General features: G+C 42.5%; 2 protein-coding genes across 4 annotated transcripts in view; both read right to left on the reverse strand.

Moving 5' to 3' along the window:
* The window catches only part of CARS1 (cysteinyl-tRNA synthetase 1), a 34,823-nt gene extending 25,856 nt beyond the window's left edge, over positions 1-8,967 (reverse strand). The window contains exons 1-3 of one of the 2 annotated variants that reach the window (XM_039552804.1): positions 8,875-8,967; positions 3,715-3,960; positions 775-866 (exon numbers count right to left, since the gene is read on the reverse strand). In XM_039552804.1, coding sequence (XP_039408738.1) covers positions 775-866; positions 3,715-3,960; positions 8,875-8,902 — 366 coding nt within the window. In that variant the 5' untranslated portion in view covers positions 8,903-8,967. The remainder of the gene's footprint in view (positions 1-774; positions 867-3,714; positions 3,961-8,874) is intronic. The other variant, XM_039552805.1, reaches the window with a different exon arrangement.
* An 813-nt stretch (positions 8,968-9,780) lies between these two features.
* On the reverse strand, positions 9,781-21,039 carry LOC104686638 (tumor necrosis factor receptor superfamily member 23-like). 2 transcript variants are annotated; one of them, XM_019281206.2, is made up of 9 exons: positions 19,506-21,039; positions 18,117-18,210; positions 16,681-16,812; positions 16,423-16,534; positions 15,758-15,831; positions 15,011-15,100; positions 13,974-14,008; positions 10,706-10,752; positions 9,781-9,899 (listed from the first exon to the last, which is right to left on the reverse strand). In XM_019281206.2, the coding sequence occupies exons 1-9, from the start codon at positions 19,536-19,538 to the stop codon at positions 9,881-9,883; spliced, it is 636 nt and encodes a 211-aa protein (XP_019136751.1). In that variant the 5' UTR covers positions 19,539-21,039; the 3' UTR covers positions 9,781-9,880. The 2 variants fall into 2 exon arrangements, with proteins under 2 accessions (XP_019136751.1, XP_019136752.1); XM_019281207.2 differs by lacking the exon at positions 13,974-14,008 and having other exon boundaries at positions 9,813-9,899.
* Position 21,040: the final 1 nt, after the last annotated feature.

Here is a 21,040-nt window from a genome sequence, read left to right on the forward strand (position 1 = left end):
CATGACCTTGGGCCAGTAACACCCCATTTGGAGATTAAAACATGAAAACATGGATTATAATTACAAAAAACAAATAATTCCATTCTCAATTTTACTGTAAGTAAAGACCACCACTAGCTTTATCCTGTAAGAGAGATAATGGGGTGTGGCTGCTTATGTTCTATGCATTCTTATCAATCAAGGTATCAGGTTACAAGGATTTGGACTAGGCAGGGCACTATTCAAACTGTTAGTAAAAGCTTTCTTTTGCACTGAAAAGGATTACACACTATAATCAGTTCACAGATACTTGAATACTACATCCCATGATACATTGATATTCTTAATATTTCCTCTTTCCCAAAGGACTTTCAAACAAGACCACAAGAAGTTTTACACTTTTTATATTTCAACTATAATTGGTGAGACTTTTTTTACACAGGCAATATCTGAATAAAGAAACTGTGATTTTATTCTGCTCACACTGCCAACACTTATGTGTATTACAGTTGAATGTCTGGCTATTTTGCATGACAACTTGAAACTGGGAACTGAATATTATGCAATATGCACAAAGAGTCACACATGTGTAGCGTACATGTACTTAGTTTACGTAGTATTACACCTGCCCAGCAAATGCACTTGACTGGCACAGAGTTTCCGCCCCTGCTTGTTAACATTCCACAGAATACAACCCAGAGACCTGACTATTGATAGGGCAAACACTTCAGAAACAAGCATTTGATGACTGCTCTATTTATGTTTCTAGGGAAATCTCCACTTTCATTTACTCACCTTACTGCGAGTCAGGCTGTTGTAGAGGCAGAGCCTAGAATGTTTTGTCCCCTCAGGGGGAGACCAGGGGGGCTGCACACGTTTGCCTTTACCTAGGAGAAAAAGTAGTTTAAAGAAAACTGAAAAGACACTTTCCACAAACATATTTGCAATATAGCATTTTCTCCTTATCACATCATTATTTCAGAAGAAAAAAACCCCACATCTAAATGGAGAAAGCAGCTTCAATCCTAGTAATCCAGCTACTCCTGTTAGAGCCTCCTACAAAGCCACCAAAACCAAAGTAAATTATTTCAATCTAGCTTATCTTCTACTCTCTAACTTGCCATTCCAATTAGCTTTTGATCCAAGTAGCAGTGAGGAAGAGGGTACAAAAGTAAGAGCATGCAATTCAGGCAAAGTATTACCAAGAGTTTTGAAATTCAATGAATCATTAATGAAGTGTTATGGCAGTCCTGGGCTTTCTGCAACGCCACTGATTTTACTGTGATGGCACATCACAGATCTCACACAGAATTTGCAAAATATCTCCAGAGTCCAGAGGTGGTGTCTACAGCCAATATTGACAGAGTATGTGCACTCAGTGTGAGAGGGAGAGGAGACAGAAAGGCTTAGAAACAACCTCAGCTTTTTATCATGCATTTTTACTACGTACACAAGGCATTTCTGAACACACTAGTTTACCACAAATATGCTCCACTTCAGCAAGAACCTACATTTTGCCATTAAGGAAAGTAGATAAAGCCCAGGGTAATATTAGTGACAACATTATTGCATTTGTTTTCTCCTAAATTTTTAAGAAGCAACACAGTTGTTAAACTCATGGGGTTTTTTCAAAGAGAAGTATGGGCATGAGTTGTAGTTTGCTGTGCACTGGGCTGCTTACAGCTGTAATGATGTTAAACCAATTATCACATTAACTAGGAATGAAAGCAAACCAGGACATTCAAAAATACAGCAAGTTTGCCAGCTTAATACACACAGCACTGTCTTTAGGAATTCTCATGGTATGCATTTTAACTGCAATTAAAAACTATACAAACTATTTGCTTTGACAAAAAAATTGCCTTTCTGATCCTGTGTCTCAGGGTGCTCTTCATTAACTCTGTTTCTCTCAATATCTTTATATGCATATTTTGGCTGAAAACCTTCAAGTAACGTAAACATTCACGGTATAAAAAAATTAATCTCTTCATCTTGCTTTTTTAAGTAACTGCCTAAATAAGAAAAAAATACATTAACTGTAGTACTCTGCCTCACAAAGGGACTGCATTTAATCTCCATGCTATGAAGCCATGGAAATATGTGTCCATTCTAAACATTTCATTGCATGAGGTACTCCTAAACAGAACACCTCAAGTTCAAGAGCAGTCTCTCCATAACAGGTCATACACCAAGGTATGGATTTGTTTACTCTTTGATTTACAAAGATTACTCTGGCATGCTTAATTGTGGCCAACGCTTCCCTCGGGGAAAGAAGCCTGTGTGGGTTAGTCTAATAAAAGATAAATCTGTAAAGCTTTCTTCAGTTACAACCACACGAACATAAGGAAAAACCCAGATACTGCATCCCATATTTCTCAGCTTCCAAGTTAGGTGTCACTTTTTATCCACTATACAGATGCCAAGGGCATAGTAAAAGGCTGGTAAAATATTGGTTAGTCTGTTCAAATACACCTCTGCCAGCCTACAGCCTTTTCCCTGGTTGAACTGAAGTTCATTTGCTCTAATCCACCATGGAGTTTTCTGGTACACCAAAAAGAACAACAATTAAGTATTCAAGGTCTAAGAAGTATGGCAGATTCGTGTGTTACTTTCATAGTGAACACTGCAGAACACCATTCCAGGACTCCTGAAACACAGGCACCAATCATGCAGATATAACCCTTCAGAAAGAGAGACTTAACAGTAAAGATTTCATGGTCAGGAAAATGGAAACCTTTTCTCTTATGGCTCCACCCTGATCCATGGAAATCTGCAGACAATCTGTAGTTAGTGGATAAATCTACTACAGAGCCAGGGGTGCAGCTGAGATCCCTTCTCTGCTGGAAGGAAATAATAACCAGCACTAACACTTGCAGGCACACACAACACACACAGGACCTACAGCAGTCTGATTTTAACTGCTGGTCTGTTAGGAACTGAGAACACAAATGGTAAGAAGTTGTGAGAAGATGGCATTGGAGTAATACTAGTCAACAACCATCAGCAAGAATGACAGACATGCATACATTTGTAAGTATTGCAAGCACTATACAACAGCTCTGTGTTGTTATTATTCATTATTTCATGACTCCCTGAGCAAGGATCTCACTGTAAAATTAGACTAGCTCATTGGGAAACACCTCAGGAGAGTGACACAGCTCCCAGAAATGCCTGCCCATGCTTACACAATGACCTAGATTAACCAGTTAATACTTCCTCAAATCATCAGCACGCCAAATTTATGAGGGTTAAAAAAGAACCTCAAATATTCTTTGTGAAGTTCAGGGTTAATAACAATCGTAAGAGGAAGTATTCAGTTTATTTTATGGTGAATTTGTATATTATACAACAACTATTTCGTTAACCTTGAAAGGCAAAAAGTGGACTGAGCAAATCTTGGTGTTTCCAGGAAAAAGCCTAAACCCACACTTTTTTTTACAAACCAGAAGAGAGCCAGCTTTTTAAAGAAAATACACATAATTGAATTCTGTACACTGAGGAATTTTAACATTAAAAAAAAATTGATAACAGCTTTTACATCCAAATAGGTCAGGATCTATCAATTACACAATAACTGTATGCAAGAATAATGTTATGACTTTGAATACAAATTGATACCGTAAATTTTAAGGCGTGCAAGAGAGTATGAAAGGGAACTTCTGGGAATTCTCAGCAATAAAAACCAATACAATGTCAGCTAGTCTATAACCTGCCCGCCAGTTTCATATTACTCACTTGTTTGAAGTTTACAAGGCTCATTTTTTTCACTGCTGCCATCATAGATTGCTTCTATGTGTCTGTACCACCGGACAACATGGATATACTGGTCCACAGGTGGCCCCGAAAACTTTCTGAACACCTCCACATCTGCATGTGAAAATGTGAACCCCTGGATATAACTACGAGTGCTCAGGTACTCGTTCAGAGCCTTCACCCTGGCTTCCTCTTCACTAATGCTCAGAATAAAACTGTAGCTGGAAGCTGTAAAGAGAGGCACAGGACATTTGGTCAGCATTAAAAGAAGGAGATCCCATGACCAAAATATATCCTTATAATATACATCTCCCCCTGTAAATTAGATCTGGCAACTGGTAAGAAATTTGAGAAAATTGTATTTAATACAACCTACCACATAACTATGTATTTCCTATTGACAGGATTATGTTCATGCTGCCATAAGTTTTTGAAGACATCTTTCAAAGAGTAATAAGGACAAGAACACAGGTCTTTTTCATGAGGAAATATAACCTACTATAATCGGAGAAAGCCCTTCACATAGAGCAAACCTAATCCGTCACTGTTTTCCATGCTGTTAAAACACTCATCCCGCCAATATTTAACTATGATTCATTTTATACACCGTGGAAAGGCTGTGAATTTGTCTACTGAACTTGAGCACGTAGTTACATCTTTGCAGGGCTGTTGCCTGCAAGCAGGCTCCCAGCACCATGCTTAGTTCCTCCTACTTGCTCTAGAAACTCAAAACTTCAGCTGCTGCTGTATATTCCCATACTTCTCCCATGCCCCTTTCTCTCCTCAGGCACACAAATAATATTTAAAATTAGTAAGATCTACAAACATGAACAGAAAGGATATCAGATCATGCTCCTCTCTCACAACTTTTTAATTCCATGATTTCTTTGGTATATAGGCAAGGCAGGTTCAGTTATGTCTCATCTTGACAAACATGGGGACACAGAGGAAGCACCAACAAGGCTCTGGGAGTTGGTGGGGATGTCCACAGTAAGAGCACGCCCTGTGCAAGCCAGTGGGTACAAAGCACTATGAGGTTATGGCACTGGGCTAGCACTGCATTAGGCAAAGTCAGCATTCACATTTTCCTACAATGATTCAATGTTTGTAGTTCCATTCATGTTCAAAGTACTGTAATAAACATGAACATGACATCCTGCTTAGGTAGTCAGCCAGCAAGGTAATTTGAGCCAAGGTCAGTAAAGTGAGAGAGGCAGCAGGAGAGCACCTGTCCCTGCTCCCAAACCCCAACAAGAGACCACAGCCAGAAGATTCACTTCTCACACTGGCATGAATATCTCCTGCACAAGGAGTTCCCAAAGCATGGAGGTGCTCACAGGACACTGCTTTTGGAAAGGCAGGAATGAAAGGAGATGAGGGAGTAAAGGCTAGGAGAGGATGTGAGGGACTGCACAATTGAAAAGGTTTTCCAAACATCATCAGTTAAAACTTTATGAGCCACTTTCTATATGTAAATCAATTATTAAAATATCCAACAGCAACTGAGGATGACAGGGAAGTGGCAGCTAGATATCAAGCATGTTTGTATTCAACTCTTTGGGGTATAAATGAGATAGAGTGGCACATCAGGAGAACTAATAAAAAAGTCAATGATTTAAAAAAAATTTAAAAAATCAAAGTTCACAAAAGATATTTAAATTTTATACACAAAAGCAAAGACAGATTCATGTAAAGTATAAATCCTTCTCAAGGCCTATCCATGTAATTGCTCAATACAAATAAGGGATACCAAGGAAATAATGGTTCATAACTTGACCTTACGGGCTTGCCTTACACAGCTGAATGGGATTCAGCTTCAGCCCACACAGTTCATTTTACTATAATCTTTTCAGGCTTCTAAATATTTACCGATGTTTATCATCACAGAACTTCACATGTTTATACACACAAAATAGTTTGAAATAGTTATGTTCATTAACTGTGGAAACCTAAGACATAAGTCTTCCTTGAATATGAATTTTGTATACATGAATCATATGAGGGAGAAGGAAAAAAAAAAAAGGTATTACCAGAATGATCTGGGCAGAAATGAAACTGTATCTCAAAGAAAAGATCTTTTGCAAGGAAAAGCAACCCTCAATTTGCAGAGTATTATTATGGTTATTATGACCATTATTCACACATCAGGCTGCTAATGGGAAGTAAGTCAGTGTATCTGAAACAATGTAAGTGCTTTCCAACCACATCTGCAAACCAATCTAAAAGGGAAGTTGGCCAAACTTACACACAAATACAATAAATATGACAGCACTCATACCAGCTAATTTTGGCAAGGAGAGATGGCAAACACCGCCTGTGAATGTCAGTGCCAGCTCAGTGCTGATTAGCTTAACAACCAAAAACTTTTTGAGCAATCTTGGCACGGACATTAATATCTGAAGTTGCAATGTTTGGCAGGCCCCATTCCCAGTGTCCCACATGGGGACTCAGCCTGTGCTGAGCAAATGACTATGACAACACTGTCTTTTGGAAGGCAGTGCAGCAATGCACCACTTTTTTTCAAGCAAAAAGAATCAGTGACAGCTATCTACATAAAAGTCTGCTCCAATTTAATGGATATCATGACTAAAAGAAGAATAGTAAATCTACAGAATCTAGCTTTCTGTGATTTCCATTCTGCATCCTCAGTTCATCCCCCTTCTTGAAATGCCTTCAATTTATTAAACACTCCCACTGAAATATTTCCTGGTACCTCCTAAGTGCTGCATCCCATCTTCCCATACACTTCAGTATCCCCATTTTCCTGCACAGCTCCAGCCCGTCTTTGCTCAGCCTGCCAATGGTCTGCAAGACACAGCTGCCCACTGTCAAATTAATTGATTAATTAATACCAGTCAATGGATTCAGAAAGTATTAAGGGAAAAGGGCCAATGGATTCAGAAAGTATTAAGGGAAAAGGGCCAATGGATATATGTACATCTGACCTGTTTCCCTTGTTGCTTTAGGAAAACAGGCTAAGGAATTGCCCTTCTCTCTGACTGCAATTTTTTTCCACTCCCAAACCAGAAAGACTACAGTTGTTCCTAATCAATTGCATTAGGAAGTGTCTCCTTGGCAGCAGAAACATGGGAGTACTACAGAGCTGTTGCATAACACTGAATTTTAACTCATGTGAACAGAATGATCCATAGATATCGTATCACACAAGAGGAAACACGCACTGAGCACGAGTATTGGAGAGGTAGCAAAGTAACCTTGGAAAACCAGAAGAATTAAAGTTAACAACGTAACATTAAAAAGTTGTTTCAAAAAAATTCCACTGTAGACATTAATTAATCCAGTTCTCTTACAATAACTGCTGGTGTACAATCTCTCTGGGTGATATAATTGTCACACATTCTTCTTTCCATGCACAGAGTGCTTCAGAGACTACTAAAGGACACTGGGAACTTGTCTGAGGGACTGCAGCAACACACAGACTCAAAGGCACAGGACTGCTTCTACCTTTTATTTGCACATAAAATAACTTTTGAAGTTTAATCAAGACACATAACCCCACAATATCAAATTTCATGGAAAATTTTCACTTTTATTAACTTGAAAATGAAAACCTCTGTTCCTTGAAGGTGTTGACAGCAAAGTAAGCACAGAAAAGCCATAAAGTAGGCAGTAAGCTAGCTGACACAAAACCAGGGAGTTACTTTGCTTCAGGGAAAAATTATATTTCCTGGGCTTCCCTGAACCTGCTAACCTTGTCAGTCATAATTAGATGACAATGTAAATGTTCTGGGAATTCTGCAGAGGCATTCTCCAAAAAGAAATCTTACCCATTTCTGAACATTTTGAAATGTAATTTCTCTTCCAACTTTGTTCTCACAAATTTAAGGCAACCCAGAAAACACAAATGTAACATTATTAATACAGCTCCAAACTGGCCATTTATCATCCTGGCTGGCCACTCTGGTACCTTTGAAAGGAATCCCAACTATCTGCTCAGCCAAGATGAATTCCCCTTTTCCATAAACACTTCACAAGAACCAAACCAATGCTGTGACTCCAGCTAATGCCAAACACTGCATCAGAGAAAGAGAAAAACAAAGGACTTATCAAGACTCACACATGAGGAGCAAGAAGCTTATTTAGATGAGCTGGGATTTTTAAGACTGGAGTATCCCACACCAAGGAAGAGCTTGTCAATCCTAGTGACTTGAGTCCTGAAAGTTTCACTTCCACTTTTCCTGAACCGAAACTAAATGTAACAACTGCAATTTCAGTAAAAAAAGCCCCACCCTAACAAAGAGTAACTAAAGAGTTTCTTAAAGTGCACCTGAACTGAGCCTTTGTTGGGTTTTTTCCCCCCAAGATACTGAAAAGACTTCTGAAAAAGCCAGTCCCTTGACAACAAGAAATGTTTCACTTTAGCGGGAATACTACTTGTGATGAATAAAGAGCAAAGTAACATTCGGTAACAAAAAAAGAGGGGAGCAAAAATATTTGTATTTACAGATCCTTAACTGGAATGACAGAAATTTCCAACCCTTTACATACCATAATGGTATTTCATACTTGCATGACTGGTATTCCAAGTTTCCATTTCCTACAGTAGTGCCAAAAATTATAGTGCTACCCCAGCCTTCCTTCCATATGGAAGCGAGCAGTACAACCCATCATTAAAACACGACCACAGAAAATGTCCGTAGAAGTCCAAAAGTTCAGGCATGAGTTCAGGGGAGAACACTGATGGCTTGGGAAGGCCAGTACGGGAGACACAGACACAGGTGAAAAGCACGGACAGCGCGCTGGGCAGAGCACGGACCGAGCGCACCCAGCCTCTCCCGGCACCCAGCGAGCCGGGGAACAGCTGTTCCCAGACTTGGTAACGAGCAGCTCCGAATTTTTTCCACAAATCGCCGAATGCCAACATCAGCCTTTCCACGCGCGGCACACCGCGAGCCGCATCCCGCGGGACGCGCACCCTCCGGGGCTCTGCGGCGCCGGGTCCCCCGGGCGCGCCCGAAGGATCCCAGGGGACGCTCAGAGGAGGCGAGCCGGGCCGCCCCCGCCCCGCTACCGCCGTGACAGCGGCGGGGCCGCGACCCCGGCCCCCGCCGAGCCGTGACAACCCCGGCCGTCCCCCGGCCCGGCCCCGTGGGGGGCCCGCGGCGCCGCTCGCCGACCTACCGTGCTCGGCGCTGGCGGCTGCTGCCATCCCGGTGCTGCTGCTGCCTCTGCCTGCCCTCGCTCCCGAGCTGATGCAACAGCGCGTCCGGAAGCCTCGCCCCGCCCGCTCTACGCTACTTCCGACGGGCCGCGTCACCCGGGCAACGGGCAGCGCCTCACGGCCCGGCCCGGCCGGGGCTGAGCGCCCGGAGCGCCGCGGCCGGCCCGGGACAGCAGCACCGTGCCAAGCAGGCCCGGCTCCCGGGGCCGCCGCTCGCCCGCCTTCCCTTACGCAGCTCCAAGGACGGAGACGCCGCCGCCGCCAGAACAAAGTCCCAGAGCCAGCTTCCGTCTCAATCACGCTTTTATTGCTGTGCTCCAAACATAACGGTGCTGAGCAGTCGGATACAAAACAAAATCGTTTCATAAACCAAAGCATAACAGTACTCTCAAAAACAGCAGTGGACTCTTGGTCCCCACCACCCAGGTTAGGACAGCATAGCACCGCCACACTAAGGGATGCACGGGCTCCTGGCTCCCAAGTGGGCATATAGCACCAGAGGTTAGTACTCCACAACTGAAAGGGAGGAAGGTCATGAGAACCTGTAAAAAACCCAGGCATTACAGCCCTTCTGGCTCTTTGCATGAAGTGAGGAGGGTGTCAACTCCATACATTCATTTAAAGGAAATTTGAAGACACATGTATGTAAACAGGAATATTTTTACAAAACCCCATAAACCCCATAAATATTAATCTTCAGCTTCTACTTAACTTATTATGTTATTACTTTTTAAAGTCTCTTGTACATTGTAATAAGCCTTGGCATCTATATGCTTCAACGCATCCAGTAAATTAATAATACATTGTTTCTTTGCCAGTGTGTTTTTCCAGATGAGAAGCATCTGATAGGATTGTTCTTCTCTGTTATCAGGAAATCTAGAAATAATTGTATCAATATCATTTTTCTGTAGACAAGTTTTCATAAGCCGCTTCCACTGATGTGGAGGTACTTCCTTTATGAAGACATCAAAGGTATCTCTCAGTTCTGCAAGAAGAAACACACGACACACATTAGCTTGGATGGGTTTCCATAGCTCACATACGTGCTTTCCCCTTAATTTTCAGCCAATACCTGCACAGACCAAACAGCAGCAGCAAGGCAGGGTTTGGCACCTAAGAAGCAGCAGGACAAACAAGTTTTCTACTAAGAGGTCTTGGAAGCAGCTAAAGGTATTGGTGCACATGTCTCAGAAGTGGTCTCCTAAGGCAAGACACCATCCAGCAAAGGTGGTTTTGAGGAAGGCTTCATTGGCTGGCACATTCCCTTGGCAGGGCTACTGAAGAGGAAGTTTTAACCACTTCACTATGCTGCTGGCATAGGTTTGCCACACCAAGACCACCACGAGCAAAACCCATCACTTGAACATCCAGCACAACAATTTGCTGAGTACAGGTGCACATATGGATGTTTGATGTGATCTTCCACATGAGGGGACATTTGACAGAGAGATCTCCCGCTCTGACCTACAGCTCACTCAGTAAAGCAGAGTACACTGCTGCAATGCAGACTTGTTTTAAAACATTTTTAAAAAAAATTGTACCATTCTTACTCTTGAAATCATGACTGCACTATACTCCCCATGCAGAAAAGTTATGCTCCAAAGTAGAACAGTTCACCACAGGGATTACAGCTTCTCTCAAATGCAGCAATAATCCTGATTTTACAATAAACTGAAAGCCTTTTAGCTCTAAGCAGTATTCCTTAGCCTCTTTTTACTGTTCCTTGAGTAGACTAAAGTCAACAGGAAAAAAAGCCACATTCCAAGTACTGCCAATTTATGGAACACTTACCCTTTTGAGAGATCTTTAACAATTATCTGACACTTTGGTTCTTGTACCTGTAATAAAAAGTTGGACCATTACTCCAACAAATCAGGGTGCTTCACTCACAACTATTTTTTACCTATTTGACAGCTTGCTTTTACAGCACACACACCAGAATGGGGAGGGGGGCAAATTTCAGAGCAGATCTCAAAGTATTTGAGTAAAGAAAATTGCATGGTAAGACAAACACACTACTGGCTCCAAGGCAACATTTGCTGCTATCATGAAAGAGTAGCTTCTGTCAGATGAAAGTGGCAGAGTAAATTAAATGAAGAATTGAAGTTTTTTTCCCCCCCAAGCTCTCAATTCCCATACTTTCTATTACATCTTTAAGGCAAAGTTTCCTCTATTGTTTTGCCTGAAAGCTCTAGAAATAGCTAAGAACTCAACTAAAGAGATAAGTATATTAGGGAAAATACAATTATAATTTCACACATTAACACTTATCTTACAATTTGCTGGAGTTCCACTCAGAACAGTAGGTGGGGCATTCTGCTGAAAAGCAGAATTCTGAACAGGTTTTGCTGGCAATGAGGACAAAATCCTCCTCAACCACACTGTCATAACAGCACTTCCAGCCCCTGCACAGGATGGTGCCCTGCTCAGAAACCACACTATTTTCCACTATTTTCTTCTGGAGGAAGAAAAGGAAATACTTGAAGTCACCAGATGTCAGAGAAATAAAAGGAGAACTGATAATTTGGCAAAGTTACAGCCTTTACAGAATTAGACTTGAAATGGTTTCAGAGCCTGGCTCTCCACCTCGCTGGCTGTTCTGCTCCCCCTGGACTGCAGGGCAAGGCTCACAAGTTACCTCCACAACAACTGCAGGAATCTTTTCCTTCTGTTCTCACTGATACAGATTACTGCTTGCTCCTCTCTAGGTACAGAAGATATGCACCCCTCCTAAGACAGCAGGGGATTAAATTGCCTTGCTGCACCTGAGCTGACTTAACAGCACCAGGGGCCCCAAGCCTATCACTGTATCAAGGCTGATGCTCTCAGAACTATTGCATGTCAGCTCCATGTAAATGCACTACCCTGGGCTTGCTTTGGCTGGATTGACTTTCCTGGCAGATTCACAAGCTATAATCAGTTGAAAGAAGCCCAAGAGTACCCACGTACATTGTATAGCTTTTGTGAGGGGACAAAGAGGGAAACCACTGAGGAAGGCTGCTTCATTTTTAACACTGTCAATTCATTATACAGGCATAGCCAGGGAGTACAGCACAACCTCAGCATGAACAGCACAAACACAAAGCAGAGTAGCATGTCTAGCTTAACAGCTAGTGCTACAGCTGGCAAGCTTTAGGAATATTTTTTTACATGTGGAAAATGAGGATGAGGAGCTACTGTTCTGCCCCTGAGACTTGTGTCATTTAAGGTACAGTGCCTTTGTAAGCATAAGCCAGCATACTTTCTGCTTGCACAGGGTCAGGGACCCACAGGTGACACCACCATGTGACCAACATGCATAAGCAGGGATGTGAGGGAGAGCCACCCCACATATCACACATGTAGTTGTACATCGTTCTCAGTGAGAACACTTTCTGTTTAAGGGTATAAACACATTAAAGAAGTTGATCTTATTTATACAGGATAATTCTTAAACAGGAAACCAAATGACTGAAAGAGCAGAGCATGGCTGACACGTTTTTTCAAAATCCAGCATCAGCTATTCAAGTGGGTTTTTCTTAGAAGAGTATGAATCATAGGTTCTTTGGAAGGGAAAGTGTGTTGGTGCCAAACTGTCCAGGCTCAGGACTGCATCAGGGTAACTCTCCTTAGCAATTAAGCTCTCACAGCAGCCTGAGCACTGCAAGCGCAGACTTTACACCTGCCTGTGACAGCTCTTACATGAGAGACAAGTGGTCTGTGCACCAATTTGTAACTGCATCATTCTACAACCATTTTATTCAAATTAAAGAGATGTTATATTTGCCTATTCCTATGCTACAGCATTTTGACCAGTTTTTTTGTCATTTTTCTTCATCAGCTTCTACAAATAGATGAAGTGCTGCAAAGCTGGCCAGGGCGTGAAGGGAGACACAACCCAACAAAAAAACTGGGGTGTTTCACATATTTGAGCCACTTATAGACCTTAAAAAAGATAAGAGCAGAGTTAGGGTGATACTTTGAACATATCTTTCAATTATGTTTCTTCGGTCTTCAAGTATTTTTGACATAATTAAAATGCATTTAATTACTCAAAATGTTTAATTAGTAACATTTGACAAGAGCTCACACACTGGGTGGGAAGTGCATTGGTGAGGGGCAAGAGAAGCTCCAGGGAGAAAAAAAGTGCTGTACACACATTGTAAGAACAGTCTGGATGTTACTCCTAGACCCTCATCAAGACAAACATTTGTTGTGTCATTAACTGTAAAACTAAGACTGAGCTCATTTTTGCCTCGCAGTGCTGGTAGGAGTGTAGCTTCTAATTAGAGAAGCTAAAGCCAGCTTGTATTTACCTCATCCAGTTTTATATTTCTCTTGCAAAATGCTAGACTAGCAATAGGTTTTTGTCAGACTCAAACAGAAAGGTTCTGAAATAGTGTTTGACTACAGGATGCCAGGGTATGCCCAGCTTTAAGGTGCAACATGTGCCAGCAGCCAGTCTCAGCTGGATAAGCCCTTTTTTAGGGATATACTTTGGAACTGGCACAGTCTGAGCCCCAAATCCCCATCTTACAGGACTGCTTAGGACCAAGAATTTAGACTGTCAGGTCCTGGTCTGTAGCTTGTGACATGAGCCCAAGGCCAGGAAGATTCAATCACAGGAGTAGTCTTATGAACAAATAATTTGTAATCAAAATGCAATGGGAGCTCAAACACCACTATGGAGGTAAACCATAGCTGACATCAGTTGGGGAATACACATGTGAAGCAGCAAAAAAGATATTAATTGGATCAAGGTACCACTTGGAGACAGTCTGAAGTGAAAGCTTGCCACTAGTCCAAGTTTTTTCCCCCACTTCCAAAGCATCCTGGTCACAGGCTCTGAAATGTTTCCAAGTATTGAAAAGGCCAACTGCAGCAGACACATGCAGCTATTGAATGCATCAGGCACTTGCTAATCAATATCTGACCTTGTATGAATCACAACTTGTTGCATCACAGGAACACATCCTAGCAGTGGTCTACAGTGAGACAAGCATTGAGGGCTGTGTATCAGGTACAATTAGGCTGTGAGCAATTAGACTGAGATGAAACACTTGATCTATCACATACTTACTAGACCTCCCTCTGCATCTTTATCAGTTGAGGCAGCTGAAAACCAAAATAAGTGTCTAAGAAACTTAAAGGAATTGCAGCAACTTAAACTTGGCTGAATTCACACAAGACTTATATGCAATAGAAACCTTTGGAGCAGAAGTCAAAGCTTTTACAAGCCATTTAGTTTCTTTGACCTGTAAAGATGAAATGTCATACATTTCACCACAATACTACCCTCTTTCACCATCAACAAAAAATGCTGTGCCTTCATAGAGAGGAGAGTGCTGCTTAGTAAAATGCAGACCATAGGATGCAGTTTGGTTTAAGTCACTCTTGCAACCTCCTCCACTCCAGCTTTTATGATTCTCAGCATTTTTGTGGGCTATCGCAATACAGAAAAAAGGCAGAAGTTGTCTTTACTGCACTACAATCAGTAAGACATGATTTAAACAAACTTAACATTTAAAACGCAGAATACTTTTCAGTATTATTTTAACTACACTAGTAACAAAAATACTTTGATACACAGTAGTGAAAATAGAGGTTTCCAAGGAAAACAGCTCAGTTTCCACTTAATAATAAATTCACACAGGACTTACCAACCTAACATTCACATTAAGAGGTTCAAATTACTGAAGTGCAACAATTTGTAGGGAAAAAAAATCTCCACAGCCAAACACAGTGAAAGTAATTAGTGATCTAATTAGTTGCTACTTTTTGCCCCATGCATCTGAACCCACACACAGGTTTTTCCTCTTTGCCAATACAAGGCAAGCAGATTGGAAAAGCAATTTTTAAGGACCTCATTATAATCTTGCTTTGAAGCAAAAGCATCTGTCAGCAAGATAAGAAAGCTCAAAGTTAAGGTTTACGCATTTTATTTACCAAACAAACTACTCTTCATTTTACTGGACTTGTTAAATTCAATTCCATACTAAATGAACTAGAACTTAAACAGGTTCCCCTGTAAGGCAGCACAAAACCCAGGGATAGCCCTAGTGCATGCTTTGCCTAGTTCTGGAAAGCAACTTTCATGAATAATAATCAAGCAGTTACCTTTATCACACTTCAGCTTTTTCAGAATGAAAGCCAGTAGCAAAACCAAACCAAATACCATGAGAATAACCAAAACAAGAGCTCTCTTCCCTGCAAAGGGAGGAAAAAAAAAAATAAAATTAGTACTGAAACAGTCCCCCAAAAAGATATTCCTTGCTGTCCTAGGGAAATACCTAAGCCCAGAACTAATATGACAACCCAGATAGCTTGTCCTGGAAAAGGCACTGGGACTCTCAGCTGCCCTGAACACAGGACTAACTTGTTTGCACTGCACATCGTTATCCCAAAGGCAGCAGGGAATTCTGCATAGAGCTGCAATACAACTTCTACAAGGTTTTCTGGAGAGACACTTAAGGGGAAACAAGCATGCAAAAGATGGTAGCAAGCTTTGGGTGCTGTAGCATGGAAAGTGTGAGTTCCCTCTTCCTCTGGCCTGGCAGAAGAGGAAGCTACTCCAGGCACAGCTTCTCATGCATAGAAAACATCTTTGCACTATCCATAACTTTCACCCGTGTCACCGTTGCAACTTTAAGAACCCTGGCAACACATGTATCTTTTCACCAAGTGAAAGTTAAGGTGGTTTGTCCCTTCAGAGCTTGTCTTTAGCAAGTAACTCCCAGATTAAAATGCAGCTGCTGTTAAATATGTTACAGCAGTTGAAACCAGTGTTTTACAAAGTGCTCTGGTATTATTAGCCCGAAGCCACAGATCCAACAAACCAAGATGAGTGGGATTTGCGTACCAGACCTTGGCTGGGTAATCCACATCCTGAGTCTGTAGTATCGCTGCAATTCGGTGTGATTTCTTCCCTGTCCGGATGCCTGAAGTAGATGGTAACACAAGGTTGTATCTAGATTTCCAGAGCAACATGTAGCTCTGTCCAGGGCTGATTCTTTTTCAGACAGAGCTTAGAGTCATAAATGGAACATGCATAAACTTGGATAGAAGTGCACCTTTAAGCCATCCAAGATAATACTACAAGATAAAATAAAAGCAAAGCAGATAAAATTTATGTATGCTAGCTTCTAAGTGGGGGAGGAAAAAAAAAACCCACAGAGTAGAAGCATTATTCATGCACAGTTAGTTCCTTCAACAGGCAGTTCTACATCCTAAAATTTTGAGCTGGGTGCTAGAAAGCTCATTCAAGTGTGTATCTGGGGAAATACCAACCTGAAGACACAAAATATGCAAGTTTATAGCCATAAGCAACAAGCCAAATGATACCCAAGTCCACATCTTTCTAGGTCTCAACTTTACAGATCTTGATACCTGAAATTTAAATGCACGAATAATGCCATTTGGCTTCAGAGCAATTATTTACAGCCTGATGGCATGCATGAGCTATTGGCACAGATTGGGCCACAGCTCTAACATTCCCTAGAAGGAAAACAGTCACTTATTCTCAAACTTACATTTGACTGTGTCTCCGACATATTTCACAGCCCTCATCAGCACAGAAATACCCTCGCTTGCACTGGCATTGAGCATTCTGTGTCAGAGTACAGGGTCTCACAATCATCTGACCTAAAAATAAAAGTTAGCAAGTGCAAAAGTTATACTCAGGCCATAAAGGCAATTTATTTTTAAGTTCAATATGCCCAGTGTGGACCAGGTTTTCCACATTAAAAAGGGGGAAATGGTTACGGTTTCATCAGAGTTGTGCTTGGTACCCTCTTTGCAGTGTCTGCAATGCAAGCATTCCTCCAAGCCATTCTCATGGGCAGTAAAACCTTCTCCTTCATTGCAAGAGTCACATTTTCCTCTCGAATGCGAAGCACTGCAGTGATTAGCGACAAAAGTACCTGTGGAAGAAGAGAACTGTCAGCAGCAGCAATCTCAGGGGAATTTTTAACAGACAAAGTGAATCAGGGGAGGGGGGAAAGCAGAGGTTAAATGATTTACTAAGAAGCTGTTTGTTAAAAACGACACATACAGTTTGCTCAACACTTATTATGCCTCCCAAAGCAGGATGAGAAGATAGAAAACTATTGATAAAGGGAAGGAATCTTGACCAAAGATCCTGTTTTCAAACCTAAAACTAACTTAAACCAGCCTTGAAGTTTGGACTTGGGCCAGAGATATAAAGAGCATGTACAGGGAAGCAAGGTGAAAAGTTCAGGAGGAAGACTCTTACTTTATCTGGGAGACCCCTGCAATGTGGATGTTACATAACTTTTGGGCTCATTGTAATACTAGGCAAGGCTGGGTAATGAATATGCATAGGCATATTGGGAAACCCAGTGAATATGGGGTTTGTAACCTGGTATGTACTAAATTGAAAGCAGCTGTTGGTATGCATGATTTTGGAGCAGCTGTGCATCCTAGTGCCGGAATAAACATACATACTTTACTACTTATTCCAGTAATGGGGTCTTTTCTGCATCCCATTTTGGCAAGCCAGCACCACATATCAAAAGGTCTAAAATAGGATATTACAACAAAAATTTCTGGGAAGAGTTCAACCCTTCCTTGCAAATCAATCCCATGCCACATGAACCAAACAGCACAGGAGAGTCAGGATGCACATTCACAATTTGCCACTCAGACAAGGAGTGGTGCAAAACAAGGCATCCAGCAAGGCCTCTGCTGGGACACACAGGCATGAGGATCACCCATTGCAGTCACTCAGGGAGGGAGCCACATGGATAGCACCATTGCTGAAGAAATTACTTCAATTCTCCCTGGCAAGCACAGGGAGGATTGCTTTCAATAAACTCTTTTCTCCTTTGAATTCCACCTAAATGCACCAATAAGCTTCTGATACTAAGGACAGGTTTCTTCTTGGTGCAAAACCTGTTAACTGCACACACTGAGCAAGGAGGGGAGAGCAAAACCAAACTGAAGTTTTGGCTATGGACACAGAAATATCAGAATTCCCCTAAGCCCATTCTTTATGTTAATTAAATCACTTGACTTCGAAGGTTTTTCTCCTGAACCACAAGCAGAGTCTTCTTGGCTTGATGCCAAATCTCAGTCATCACTTAAGCATTAAGGGGTTCTCACTTCAAAATGGAACCAAGTCTTTACAGCTCCAACCAGGCTTACACTTTCATGGATGCAATGTAAAAAAACAATAGCTATGAGCTGTAACTGCTCAAAGTCTTACCTGCTGGACAAAATACACAGCAGCGATCCTCATGCAAGTACTCTGTTTCCCCACAGTTCTCTGCTCGGGCTCTAGGCATTGTCAGTAGCGCCACCTACAGCAGAGGCAAGCAGGCATTTGAGGGATTCATCCGCCTAGGACACGATAATTATCTAGGGGAGATTAACTTGTGAAGACTTGGAAACACATTCTGAAGTTTACAGGAAGCCACAGAGGAAATCCAAACTAATTTCTGCTAAGTGCTGCTCACAGCAGTAATTGCCATCACAAAGCTGGGGTTAAGGCAGCACCGTGCAGCTGCTGATGGGTTTTAGGCAACTATTGCCGCACATCCTTGCCTCCATATAAACTTCTGTTTTCTTTCTGCTAGTTCACTGCAGTTGAACTGCAGACGACAAAGTTTCTGCGGTGTGCAAGGGATTCGTTTCTCCCTTCTCCCATCTTTTTAATTCATTGGAATCAGTGCTAGTCTTGCCCCTGCAAAATTGAGGAAATGCCCCACAGATTCATCCAGCATTTTTCACTGGCTCTAATCTTAAGCAGAAGACAAGCTGAGTCATCAGCAATGCTACAGAAGCATTGGGAATAGTTTTTTTGGGGTTTTTTTTTGGTTTTTTTGGTTTTTTTTTTTAAACAGGAAGAAACGTGCGGGCCGCGCACTCCGGGCAGGGCTCCCGCGTAGCCAGCACCGGTAGCTCAGGTGCTTCCACAGAGCCGAGCGCAGGCTCAGTCCCGGGACACCCAAGTCCATCCCTCACAAGACTCACACGGGAGAACAAAAGCAGGAGGAGTGGAAGGGACGGCCGCCGAGCTCCCCGTCACTAATTGCCACCAGCGGGCAACTTCTAAGCTAAAACCAAGAGGGTCCCGCTCTTTCAACTCTCTCCCCGGTGGACTGGAAGTCTTCCCCGTAACTACGGGGAGTTGAGAAAACTCCCAGCTTCACAGTTAAATGGCATGAGGACTATTAAAGAACTCACTTCTGACTTGTAATTTTTTTTTTTTCTTTTAGGGGAGAGAAAGAAGGGTGGCAGCGAGTGCGCTAGGAAGCGATTCGGGGACACGCTACTTGCTCTCATCCTGTCAGGTCGCTGCACTCACGCCCACGGCACCAAGTCCCTCGAAATATCAAACACGAACAAAAAGTTCGGACAAGTTACTAAAGACTCTGGAAGAAGAGAAGGGTAGAAAAACTCAAAGGGCTCTTTCACACTAGAGACGGAGGGAGACTTTTCCCCCCCTCAAAAGGTGGGGTTTGAGCTCTGGCTGCGGACAGCTGCCGGCTGCCACTCGCGGTGGGCAAGCCCGTACCTGCAGATGGCAGCCCCGGCCAGGGTCCCACCCAGCACTCACCAGCAGCAGCCCCGGCCAGTCCCCCCCGGCACTCACCAGCAGCAGCCCCGCCACTCGCCCGAGTCCCATGACGGCGCCCAGCTCCGCACCACTCACTCTACCCAGCGCTCCCGTCCCGCAGCTTTTTATAATGCTTGTGGGAGGGCGGGGCACGGGCGGTTTCCGGGATTTTTTACCAACCCTATCAGAAACCGCGTTAATAAATCAATCCCCCGATTCTCATCGTCAGTCAAACGTCGTATGCTGAAGGGCTGCCCGATCACAAAAAGCAGAGGGAAAGGATAGAAGGAGAATTTTTCTGACATTGTGCAAACGAAGTGCATAACTGGGTTTTCTAAAGCCCTAAAAGGGTCCTCAGCTTTCTCCTCAGCAGTTATTCCTCCCAGAGAAATAACATTTCTGGCCATGATTTTCCTCAAGAATACTTTTCATTTCCCATGCGCATGTAACTGGCATGTAGGAATATTCACCTCCAGATGTTGAAATTGGATTAGAATTAATACAAGGCTGTTCCTTTTTGGATTACTTTTTCATGCCCTGTGGCAGCAGCCCTAAATGTTGAAACTCTTCTCTGCTGATGCTTCATCATTTTGTGTAGCTTGACACAGTTTCTTTCACTGAACAGCTGCTCTTGTGGTAACTGTTTATTTTACTTACCAGCAGTAACAAGTCCCAGTGAAATACTTGTGGATGCATAGTTCGGTAAAACAGAAACAATCCGAACAATTTCAAGCACTCACATTCACACCTACTGAAGTCTTCCTGCTCAGCGCTGCTCCTCTTTGGTTCAGATGGGCTTGGGTTGTTTGGGTTTTTATCTGTTGTTTGGTAACCATTTCCCAAAGCCGGGATACACTTGCACACAAGGGATGTAAATAGCCCTACAGAAGTGGAGAGGCACCTATCCATAACTCACACACATGGTCCCAAAGCAGGGTAAGTGTGATGAGGAAGGCTGTGCTGACAGGCCAGAGATGTGCTGACTTGCTGAAGCATTCAAAGGAGATTGGTGGATGTGTTTGCACTACTTTAGGAGCAAACACTTTGAGGGTGCACACGGGACTTGGCACAGCCTGGCAGGCACAGGTGACCCCCTCTCACTAAGTTTTACACCACATGTGGCACAGGTCAGACTTCCTCAGACAGAGTGACTAGGGTGTTGTCCTTTAAAAAGGCACCCAATCTGGATCAATAATGTTCATATTCTTCAAGGACGTTTCCTCAAGGGTGAAGAACACTTTGTTTTTCTGGAGACTTTTGCTAATAAAACAGCTGTTTGTGATCAGTTTCCTGAATGCTGGCTTCCAGATGCCAGCTCTTGCCCTGCCTGTTCACATCAGAGAGCTGCGGTTCTCTCCATGGAACAATCTATTCACTATCATCAAGTCACCTCCTTGATATAAAGGTTTCCTAAGTCCAAGACAAGTTTGTACGTTTGCATGTACAACAGTGAAAATCAAGGGAACCATTTCTCCTTCTGAAGAAGTTACTGTAATTAGAAGACACAATTTCAGCCAGAGGGGTTTCAAAACTGCTATTGCTGTTCTATCTTATCGCCTGTGTCTGAGATT

Source organism: Corvus cornix, chromosome 5 (assembly GCF_000738735.6).
Source record: "Corvus cornix cornix isolate S_Up_H32 chromosome 5, ASM73873v5, whole genome shotgun sequence".
Classification (NCBI taxonomy): domain Eukaryota; kingdom Metazoa; phylum Chordata; class Aves; order Passeriformes; family Corvidae; genus Corvus; species Corvus cornix.

Excerpts from the sequence above, each read along its gene's own strand:
- LOC104686638 (XM_019281206.2), bottom strand. The coding sequence starts at position 19,538 with ATGGGACTCGGGCGAGTGGCGGGGCTGCTGCTG. Across the intron at positions 16,535-16,680 it reads TTGCAGACACTGCAAAGAGG|GTCAGATGATTGTGAGACCC; the intron begins GTACCAAGCACA and ends TTTTATTTTTAG. Across the intron at positions 10,753-13,973 it reads AAGATGCAGAGGGAGGTCTA|GTACAAGAACCAAAGTGTCA; the intron begins GTAAGTATGTGA and ends TTTTTATTACAG.